Source organism: Ambystoma mexicanum, chromosome 13 (genome assembly GCF_040938575.1).
Source record: "Ambystoma mexicanum isolate Mex_15411 chromosome 13, UKY_AmexF1_1, whole genome shotgun sequence".
In the NCBI taxonomy this organism is placed as follows: domain Eukaryota; kingdom Metazoa; phylum Chordata; class Amphibia; order Caudata; family Ambystomatidae; genus Ambystoma; species Ambystoma mexicanum.
The window spans coordinates 576,154,001-576,165,396 of NC_090938.1; the positions used below are offsets into that span (position 1 = coordinate 576,154,001).

The following is an 11,396-nucleotide window of genomic DNA, read 5'->3' on the forward strand; positions in this document are numbered from 1 at the left end:
ACAGTGGAGTAGTCACTGCAGGCCATCAAGACAAGACACCAAGACGGCTCGAGCCTTGGGTGTTCTTCAACGATGACGGCCGTCCTTTCGGAACTCCGTAGTCAAGCAAGCTGCCTCCAAAGGATTCGGCGACAGTTCCTCGTCCTACCGCCAAGCGGCCCACTCCTCGTTGCAGAAAGCCTACAGAGGACGCGGCAAGACAGGAGGATCACGGCGTCATCGCCAAGGCGACAAGTCCGCGACGAAACAGGACTGAACCGGTCGTGGCGTCGGACCCCACACTCGAGCACCCCGGTGGGAGGCCAGGTGGCGAAATTTGTCAGTGTGTGGGAGACCATATCCACCGACCGTTGGGTGCTGGATGCCCTGGCCCACGGGCACACTCTGGAATTTCAGAGAAGGTGCCCCTGTATACCACCCATGGCCAGGAAGGAAACCCACGTCCCACAACTACTTCTGGAGGTACGAGTGATGCTAAGAAAGGGAGCCATAGAACTCATCCCAAAAAGGCTCCGGGGCTCCAGATTGTACTTGCGGAACTTCCTCGTCCGGAAGAAGACCGGCGGTTGGCGACCCATCCTGGACCTTCGTTGTCTAAACAAGAACATCACGTCTCAGAAATTCCAGATGGTCACCCTCCAGCACGTGCTGGGACAGCTGGAGGAAGGCGATTTCCTATCGTCGCTGGACTTGGAGGATGCCTAGTTCCACATCCCCATTCTAAAGGGACATCGCAAAGTCCTACGATTCGTGTTCCAGGGGCGGCACTATCATTTCAAGGCCCTTCCCTTCGGGCTGAAGTTGGCGCCCAGGGTGTTCACCAAGTGCCTGGCACCAGTGGCGGCGCGGCTGTGCCTGCAGGGGATCCACGTCTACCCCTACCTGGACGATTGGCTCATCCGAGCAAAGTCAAGGGAACTCGCCGTCGATCACACAGCGAAGACTGTCCAACTGCTCACGGATCTGGGATGCTCGATCAACTTCGCGAAATCCCACTTGGTACCATCGTAAGTCGCCCTGTTCCTGGAAGCCAGACTCGACACAGTGGCGCGATTGGCTTCACCGTCGGAGGAAAGGACGAAGGCCATCCTGGGCAAGTTACAACGGCTGTTGACTATGGACGCGGCCAGGATGAGGTCCATCAAGTCCCTACTCTGCATGATATCCTCGTGCATCTACCTTGTGCGCCTATGCAGGCTGCAGATGCGACCATTTCAAGAGTTCCTCAACGCCCGTTGGATGCAAGCGGCGGGCAGTTTCGAAGACAGGATCTCACTCAACGAGACTTTGCGCCAAGCAATCCTATGGTGGGGCACCCGCACGCATCTTGTGGTGGGTATGGGCTTCCAGACTCCGGCACATCAGGAAATGGTGACGACGGATGCCTCCCTGGAGGGATGGGGAGCGCACACCGGAGATCTCCACGCTAGAGGCCTTTGGCTCCCGGAGGAGAGGTCACTACACATCAATGTCCTGGAGCTCCGAGCCGTGTTCTGGGCCCTCAGGTCGTTCCTTCCGTCCCTCAAGGGCAAGGTGGTGAGGGTCTTCACCGACACCACCCAGATGTTCTAATCCAGAAGCAGGGGGGCACCAGATCCCCAGCCCTATCCAAGGAAGCGCAGGATCTGTGGCACTGGGCCTTCGCCCAAGGGATGTTTCTGGTACCCTTCCATCTGGCAGGAATAAACACCATTACCGACTCACTCAGCAGGGAGCTGCGCTCGTGCCACGAGTGGGAGCTGCGGCAGGATCAAGTGGATCTCCTATTCTGACGATGGGCCAATCCCCAGATCGACCTATTTGCGACGGCGACGAATGCCAGGTGCCAGAGGTTTGCCAGCAGGTTTCCGCAACCGGGGAGCATGGGCGATGCCTTCTCATTCCCCTGGGACGGCCTATTCCTGTATGCGTTCCCATCGTTGCCGTTGCTACTGCGACTCATCAGCCAACTCAGACGGCCCCGGTGCAGGATGATGCTCATTGCACAGGCGTGGCCGAGGCAGATTTGGTTCCCGGACCTTCTGGACATGTCGGCGTCCCCCCCAGTCAAACTGCCGACGGACGCGGAACTTCTCGCCAGAGAAGGGGGCGCCATCTTCCACCATGACCCGGGGTCCCTGAACCTGCAGGCCTGGCTCCTGCAACACTAAAGTTCGGAGGGTACGATATCCCGGCTGACTGCAAGGAGGTGCTTGCAAAGGCCAGGGCGTCCACGACTCTCGTGCTATTGACACAAATGGAAGAGGTTCTCTGTCTGATGCTGCGCACAGAAGATTAACCCTCTGCGGATTACGGCCCCTCAAGTGCTGCCGTACTTGCTGTCGCTGGCCAAGGCAGGGCTGGCTCATGCCTCCATGAAGATTGATCTGGCGGCTATCTCCTGCTACACCAGAACTCTCATCTTTGTGGTCCCATCGCCTGGTGAAGGAGTTCATGAAAGGACTGTTCCGATCGTTCCCGCCGGTGAAGGCCCCGGCCCCGGCGAGGGAACTCAACGTGGTGCTGAGCAGGCTCATGGGACCGCCATTTGACCCGCTGCATTCGGCACCATTGAAGTTCCTGTCGTGGAAGACAGCGTTTCTTATGGCCATCACCTCTGCATGACGAGTGGGAGAGATCCATGCCCTTTCCTGTAAACCTCCATACCTGACATTCCACGAGACGAGGGTGTTGCGGAGGACTCAACCCTCCTTCATGCCCAAGGTGCCGCCGGACTTCCATCTCAATGAGCCCTTGGTTTTACCTGTTTTCTTCCCGTCGCCAGCCGAGAGGACTTTGCACTCGCTAGATGTGGCTAGAGCGCTGAAGTTCTACGTGGACCACACAAAGAGCCTGCGGAAGACATCCCAGCTGTTTGGGAACTTTGGACCTGTGAATCAAGGGAAGGCCCTCTCGAAGGCTTCCATTTCCAGATGGCTCTCTGGTTGCATCATGCACTGTCACCAGTTGGCAAACCGACCCTTGCCGGGCCGTCTGAGAGCCCATTCGACCAGAGCAATCGCTGCTAACACTGCGTTCCTGTCTGGTGTGCCCTTGCTGGACATCTGCAGGGCTGCTACGTGGAGGTCGACGCACACCTTCACGAGATTCTACTGCGTTGACTGGGATTCCAGGGAGGAGTCCAGAGTCGGCCAGGCAGTGCTGCGCAACCTGTTCGCCTGAAGGTGGGCCTGGTGAGGAGGTAAGAGGTGCTTGATGTTGAGCTTTGCCACCTCCTGTGGTTGTGCATGTGTGTACTGCTATGTATTGTATTCATGAGCATGTGAATCCATGCCAGTCCCCATGCAGGAGAAGGAAGAAGTTACTTACCTGTAACTGTTGTTCTCCAGCATGGGTCTGGCATAGATTCACATGCAAACCCTCCCTCCCCCTCTGCGGCTCTATTCTTGGTCCTACTGCCACTTTACGTGCTAGCAAATCTGAAGATGGCTGCCAGAGGAGGGGGCTTGGGTAGAGGGCAGTCATTGGCTGGGGGCAGTATGACCCAGAGACCAGTGATTGTTTATTAGGAGAAATACAGTTCAGAAACGAAACTGAAACTGATTTTTTTCTTTACCGAGGATTCCCAGCCTGATGATGGGGAATATTCATGAGCACGTGAATATGTGAATGCTCCAGACCCATGCTGGAGAAAAACAGTTACAGGTAAGTAACTGTGCGATACTGGGGCAGCTTAACTTCCTTACTGAAATGTCTTTTACTTTGGTTAAAATTATCTGCTTATCCGTTTCATGTGTTTTGTGCAGCTCATTTGCAGTAAACCCAGCCCATTTGTTCTTTTGAAGACTTTTACAGTGCTTGCTACCATAATGCGTTCCATGCTGAACAGATTATTAAATAATTAAAGGCACCCTTTAATTTGTACATTTAATGAAAAAAATCACAAATTTTTTTAGAATTTGAAATATAATGCCTCCAAATGGGGAAAAATAGCAAACTACAATTTTAGAATTATGGCTGATCAATTAAGATAATGTTGCATTTATAGACCATTCTCCTGGTAAAAAAGAAAGTGGAGCCACTAACACTGCTGAACCTTTCAAAATCTGCAAGGAAGTCACCAATCTAACCAGTCTCCACCCATCCCCTTCCTTCTCAGGCTCTCTTCACCGCTTTGGCCTCTCATTTCACATCAACAACCGGTCCTCTCTCCACCACCCCCACCTCTGCCCCTGCTCTCCTGGCCCCCTTGTCTCCCCTTCCCTCCAGCCCCGACCCCGCGAACCCTCCACCCTCGTGTCCATAGCACCTGATGAGGTCTCTCAAGTTGTCCACTCTATGAAGGTCTCATCCAAACGGGTGCTCCCCTGCTCTTCTAGAAACATTAAGGACAACATCTACTATCTTGGTCCGGCTTGTGCCGATTTCTGTAACCACTCCTTCACCACTGGCTCTTTCCCCCTAAGCACTCCCTTGTGCACACTATCCTAAAAAAAATAAAATCCATCTTCAATCCTTCCTGCCCGGCTAACTATCACTCCATCTCCACCCTCTTCCTGGTTAAACTCTTGGAGAAGTTGGTACTCCTCCCAATTGATTATTCATAATGAACTTGCTGGTTGCCTCCATGACCAATCTGGATTCCGGGTATCCAGAGGAACAGAAACTGCCCTGTAAAACAGGCTTGCAAACCTTGACACTAACTCTCCTGCTGTACTCATTCTCTCCTCTGCCTTTGACACAGTTAACCATTCCATCCTCATAAAACGGCTCTGTGATACCCTCGGCACTACAGATCGGGCACTGAATTGGCTAACCTCTTTCCTCACTAAATGCCCCTCCCAGCTGCAGCTGGGCCCTTTCTACTCCACCAGTTCATTCTCTACCCGTGGCGTCCCCCAGGGCTCTATCCTATCCACTAACACTGCTGAACCTTTCAAAATCTGCAAGGAAGTCACCAATCTAACCAGTCTCCACCCATCCCCTTCCTTCTCAGGCTCTCTTCACCGCTTTGGCCTCTCATTTCACATCAACAACCGGTCCTCTCTCCACCACCCCCACCTCTGCCCCTGCTCTCCTGGCCCCCTTGTCTCCCCTTCCCTCCACCCCCGACCCCGCGAACCCTCCACCCTCGTGTCCATAGCACCTGATGAGGTCTCTCAAGTTGTCCACTATATGAAGGTCTCATCCAAACGGGTGCTCCCCTGCTCTTCTAGAAACATTAAGGACAACATCTACTATCTTGGTCCGGCTTGTGCCGATTTCTGTAACCACTCCTTCACCACTGGCTCTTTCCCCCTAAGCACTCCCTTGTGCACACTATCCTAAAAAAAATAAAATCCATCTTCAATCCTTCCTGCCCGGCTAACTATCACTCCATCTCCACCCTCTTCCTGGTTAAACTCTTGGAGAAGTTGGTACTCCTCCCAATTGATTATTCATAATGAACTTGCTGGTTGCCTCCATGACCAATCTGGATTCCGGGTATCCAGAGGAACAGAAACTGCCCTGTAAAACAGGCTTGCAAACCTTGACACTAACTCTCCTGCTGTACTCATTCTCTCCTCTGCCTTTGACACAGTTAACCATTCCATCCTCATAAAACGGCTCTGTGATACCCTCGGCACTACAGATCGGGCACTGAATTGGCTAACCTCTTTCCTCACTAACTGCCCCTCCCAGCTGCAGCTGGGCCCTTTCTACTCCACCAGTTCATTCTCTACCCGTGGCGTCCCCCAGGGCTCTATCCTTTCCCCATGGCTCTTCAATATCTATTTTGCTCACTTGATCTCCTTCTCTCCTCATTTCCATTGTTAGGCTGATGACATACAGCTTTCCTTCAAACTTCCTCCTATTACTACTTCTTCCACCTCTCTCATCCATGATTGTCTTTCTGCTATCCAGGCATGGTGTACGGCCAATGACCTCTGTCTTAATGCCAGCAAGACAGAGATCCTTCTTATTGGGACACATGCGCCCTGTTTCCCCATCTACCTTCTGCCTGCCTGCCTTCCTTGGGCCCTCTTCCCTCACCATCCTCTTAGGCCAAAAACCAGGCGGTCATCTTCGACTCCTCTCTCCTTCACCCCTCACATCTTGAATCTTGCCAAGAAGGACCACTTCCAGCTTCATACCTCAGAGGTATTCTCCCTTTCCTCACCTTTCCCCAGAAGCTCAATGTGTCCAGAGCTCTGGCCCTCTGTAGGCCGGACTACTACAACAGCCTCTTCTTCAATCTCCCTCTTTCCTCCCTACGCCCCCTTCAGCTAATCGAGAATAGGACTGCAAGACTTATCCTTGCCCACAAGCCAAGGAACCATATCTCTCCAGCCTGAAGATCTCTCTTGTGGCTCCTGATGGCTGCGAGGATTAAATTCAAGACCCTCTGCATCATCCAAAAGGCTTTTTAGGGCCTAGGACCACGCTATCTCCAACTTTCTCTCCCCTGCTAGAGCCCTCCACTCCACTAACTCCCAACTCTCTGCTTGTCAACCGCTTCTCCAAGCAGAGAGTGGGTGGCAGGTATCTCTCTTCGGCTGGTTCCTCTTTGGAACAGCCTTCCTTCCCCTCTTACTCGAGCTGGACCTCCTTATGTTCCAGAAACCACTCAACTGTGCTCTTCTCTTTCTCTGTCCCTTTCCTGCTAATCACTGCCGCCGAGACTGGTGGCCTGGGCCTTCATGAATCTCGCAGGTTCCAGTTGACACCAGCACTGCCCTTATGGGCCTCCTCCTGCTGGCTGTACATCCCACTCTTGGAAGCCTCCACCCTAGCGCTGGCCAGCGTCGTCTTCCTCTGACTTCCCTTGGCACTTCCCTACCGGGCTCTCACCAGCACTTGCCCATACCTGTTGCCACCCCCCTATCCCTTCATCTCCTGCACTTCCTTCACTGCACTTGCACGTCCGAATGTTACAAGCCCAGTAGGAGCGCAAATGTATATTTACTGTTTTCTTTAGCCATTTATCTTTACTCCCCTGTTCCCTCCCAACCTTGCCTTGTGGCACCTGGAAACACCGTTTTGTTGTATAGACGCCTAATGCTCACTAAATCAAATGATGTGTTTTCCCTGGGTGTGCGGTGGGGTATTAATATGGGTTGGTTTCAGATATGTTGGGACCTTTTGAAAGAATACATTTGATAACCAGGTTGGTTTTAGAGGCTTTTTGTTCTCCAATAAAATGAAAATATGAAATATGTGTTCTATGCATGCTGAGGTTGAGTGGTTTTTATATGGCATAGTAGATGTGCTAAAATCATTTTGTACTAGTTGGTGAAATCGAGGCTTATATTTGTTTTCCAAATCTCTCCTCTTCAAAAGGACTTTTATACACTGGCGTTGTTTATGCATAAACCATTAGATATCTGAACGGCTTCAATATCTTTGATCTGCAATCCTCCTAAAAGCATCACGCCATGAATTAATCATACAGGCATTGTGCTGAGCTGGAACATACTGTCTTTTTGTAACACATCCTCTTGAAACTTTGGTTGATCCTTTACTCTCTCTCCTACTCCCACCATTTACTCTGCTTTGATATGCATGTGGCAGTAGAGGAGGGGAGGGGCTTATATGGAAGAGAAATGGAACTGACCATTCTAGTGATTCTATTTGTTAGTCCATGGGCTCTTTAAAGTGTACAACCAGTTCTACCTATCTCCGTTATGGCTCTTGTCTGTGTGCCAGCCAATATATTTGTCTTGGAACCCAGATTGGTAAACAGCGTACCAATGGGGATGAGCACACCGCTCTCAGATAGGTTGAACAGTATTTTCAAAGCTCATCATGCGGAGTAAGAAGTTTCCACAAGATGCCAAGATTGGGTATGAACCAAGACTGAGGTACAACAGAGGGGAGCCTTCCTAATCTAATTCAATATTGATTAAATAACTAGTGCTAGTAATCATTTTAAATATGTTTTAGCCTACTGCATATTCTTTGACAGCACTGTTTGACTCATTTTCTGTGCTCCTGGTCATTCTATATTTTGTCTTTGTGTCTGTTTATCCAGGAGAGAAACCATTTATCTGTGAAATTTGTGGGAAGAGCTTCACAAGCCGGCCGAACATGAAAAGACACCGCCGAACTCACACAGGGGAAAAACCATACCCGTGTGATGTGTGTGGCCAGCGCTTCCGCTTCTCCAACATGCTGAAAGCGCACAAAGAAAAGTGCTTCCGCGTCACTAGTCCTGTTAACTTGTTGCCAGTCCTTCAAATTCCTCTCAACACTACAGCTCCACCCACCTCGCTTCCCCCTGCAATGAACACTCCTTCCGGCACAGAAATTGACATGGACTCCATGAACATCCTCCCACCGCGGACCATGGCCCATCCTTTTTCACATCTATACCTGAATCCTCATCACACTCACCACCTGCCAGTCTCATCTGTTCCTCATCTTCCTCCACCTCCTGCTCTGTTTAAGAGTGAGCCTTTGAACCACAGAGACCCGAATGAAGACAGTTTTCTGCGACACCTGGCAGAAAAAAACAATTCAGTTCAGCAACATTAATACACGTGGCCTCTCCCAGTCTGGTCTTTTGAGATTAGTCACGTAAAATTGCGGTGTCGTCCTCCCCTCCTGCAGCCTGGATTGCAAGGAGAGATGCCGGGAAGCCGCAGCCAGGGTCTTTGTGAGCCCAAGATGAAAGGCATCACTTGTTGTGCTGGTGCCACTTCCAGGCCAAGCAAATCTGCATAAAACCACAAAATGTCAGGTCTGTGGAAATGTCTCTGGTTCAATCTGGAAAAGTCGCAAAGCTGATGCACAGCCTGCTTGCGTTTCCTGGTTACCTTTATTTTTTTTTTTATGAACGTAAGATACTGACACTTGTGAAGTTTTTATAATTTCATATCCGCTGATGAGGTATGCTTGCTTTTATACCCTGCACTTCCCATCAAAGATGGGATATGGATTGTATTTTTCTTGTACTTTATTGAAAGGCTGTAAAACGAATCCAGAGCATTAAGTTTATCACTGTGTATATCGGAAGAGACCAAAGTCCTTCCGGGGTTAGCTAAGGAACGAGACAGCTACCAGCACAGTATCCTGTATCAAGCATTATCGAGAAGGGCAAAGCTGTGTTCTTGTTTTGTGTAACTGTCCTAATGCACTCTTTCTTTTACTACAGAACTTATTTTAGAGTTTTTGTATAGATCTATTTAGTAGACTGTTTCTAAATGAAATGCATTTCAAAATCGGTGTCTTTTTTTCTGTAGCTAAACAGATGTTGTAATACGGATACATTTTTTTAATAATCATCCAAAAGTGATTCATAGGAGGCAGTAATGGTAAAGGTTTCATTTCCTATATGCAACTTCGATGTGTGTGATGGGTGGTTGCTGTTTCCAGAAGCACCAGAGTTGCAGGCTGGGTGTACACGCCATAGTGGTTAAGGTTACAGAGTTCCCCATGTGTTTGTAGCTCTTAGGAGCAAATGCAGATGCCTCTGCTGCAAGCATGAGCGTTACAGGCATGCCACGTTGCTACACAGATTTTCTGCAAGCAAGGGCTTGGTGCACCAGCACGTACTTCAGGTGTATGGATGGAAGCTAAGAAGTGCAGTTTGCAATCTCTGGCCTACCTCCAAGCAGTGGCTGAGTTCTTAAGTCAGACTGCTGATTTTCCCCATGTATGACATAGGGTTCTAGGATTATGTGCGGTATATGTAGTACAAGCAACTGGAGTAGCATTGAGTTTTCAGGATTACGGGATCAGTTCGCTGTCACATGGATCTAGGTCACAAATGTGGCTGGTCTGGAAGTGAGGTGGTGGCCCAGTACAATCTCCTATGAGGACTGCGTTCCTTGCTTCACTTTCGGATTTGCCAATGATATACCAGTAGCAGGAAAGCAGCTTTCTGAAGCAAATACCCAGAGTGAAGTTGTATACAACAAGGAGCAGTAGATGCAGGGATGGTGGTCATGCTAAAGAGCATGACAGTTTGATTATCACTGGTATTGTCTAAATGTTTTCTTGAGGAGAATCACAGTATATACAACAGGCAAATCATGGTCACTCATTGCTAGACATTAAGAAAAAACGTCCAACCACACGTTGCCAATCGTTTTAAAGAGGTTGATGTTTGGCTGGGCTAGTTCTTTCTGGTTCCTATGGCAACATAAGGTGACATTTGGCTCAACTGTTCTAATACTGCTACTTTCAAGGCTGGGACCATATATGAGTTTGAGTGAGTGTTCCTGGTATTAGGTTGTGAACCTAACCAAGGATTGGTTAGCTCATCAGGGATGGGCTTATTGATACATGCCTTTCTGCTGTAAATAGGATGATCTCTGTGACTAGCTAACTTTGGTCTCCAGGTTACTCTCATTTTAAAGGATTTGAGTGGCTTTTCATCCTTTGTGGCTCATCTTCGGACCTTTCTTTTATCTTTTCTTTCAATGCAGCCATTTTTCAGGTATCCTTCCTCTTTTTATAAATCCAAGTAGTTAATTGGACAATGTAGTCTAATTGTTTGCTGGTTGTACCTGTTACTTTCTTAATTCAGAGCTGAAAGGTGAACATTTCCTACTGTTCTCTCTAGTATGTTGTACATCCCTTTCTCCTTACTTGTGCCCCCTTTTCTTCTTACTAGTGTCCCCTTCCTGTTTCTTCCTCTGGCTTTGCCCTGGAATTGTTCCCGCTGTGAACTAAAATTGTAATAATTAATACCCTTCTTGTTCTCAATTTCCCTCTTGCATTCTCTGCTTTGTAGGTTTCGGAAACTGAGCCTTTTTACCTTGCTTTCTCTGAGGTCAATGCTAAGCCTTCCATTTCAAGGACAAAGTGATCAGTTTCATCCTTCTTGAAGTGTTATTCATCCACTTTGTACTCTTCCCCCGTACCCCCTAGAGGAAGTGTCCTCTGTCGAATGTTGTCTCCTTTGCTGTTGATCACATTTCATCTGCATTCCAGGATTGGAAGCTGCTTTAGCTGGCTTCATCTGCTGTCCATCTTGATCCTTCCTTTTCCCGAACAAGATTACGAACTTCATGCTTCGTTTTGGCCCCATCCCACCTAAAGCAATTCAGAGCAGAGTCTTGTGTCAAACATTTGCTTCATTGCAGTCCGTCGCATTCCACTGATTTGTGATGAGAATGATAAAGAAACCAGTGGTGCAGTGTTGGTGTAACTGGTCCGGGTGGTTGGACTGACAGGCATAGCTTTTCATATGCATGGAATCTGCGGTCATGTACCATATTTCTGCGAGGAGTCTGTTCGTTCAGGAATATAGAGTTGTGGTATGAATCGGAATTTTTGTGTGCAGATGTTTGTTTGTAATGGCCCCGAAGTTGGGTTTTGATAGGAAATAAACATTCAGTTTTGATGTTGCAAACGTGCAATTTTTGTGCTATAAATGTGCATATGTATGCCTGACATATATTGTTTGTCTGGAAGTATATTGTTTGTTGATATGAGCCCCCCACCCTGTTTTCCCTGTACCTCTTTTGGTA

At 49.0% G+C, this 11,396-nt stretch overlaps 1 protein-coding gene across 4 annotated transcripts in view; it reads left to right on the forward strand.

The window, feature by feature from the left end:
* ZNF652 (zinc finger protein 652) overlaps nucleotides 1-9,194 on the forward strand; it is a 497,165-nt gene extending 487,971 nt beyond the window's left edge. For 3 of the 4 annotated variants that reach the window (XM_069634390.1, XM_069634391.1, XM_069634392.1), the window contains one exon: nucleotides 7,952-9,194. In XM_069634390.1, coding sequence (XP_069490491.1) covers nucleotides 7,952-8,454 — 503 coding nt within the window. In that variant the 3' untranslated portion in view covers nucleotides 8,455-9,194. The remainder of the gene's footprint in view (nucleotides 1-7,951) is intronic. The other variant, XM_069634389.1, reaches the window with a different exon arrangement.
* Nucleotides 9,195-11,396: the final 2,202 nt, after the last annotated feature.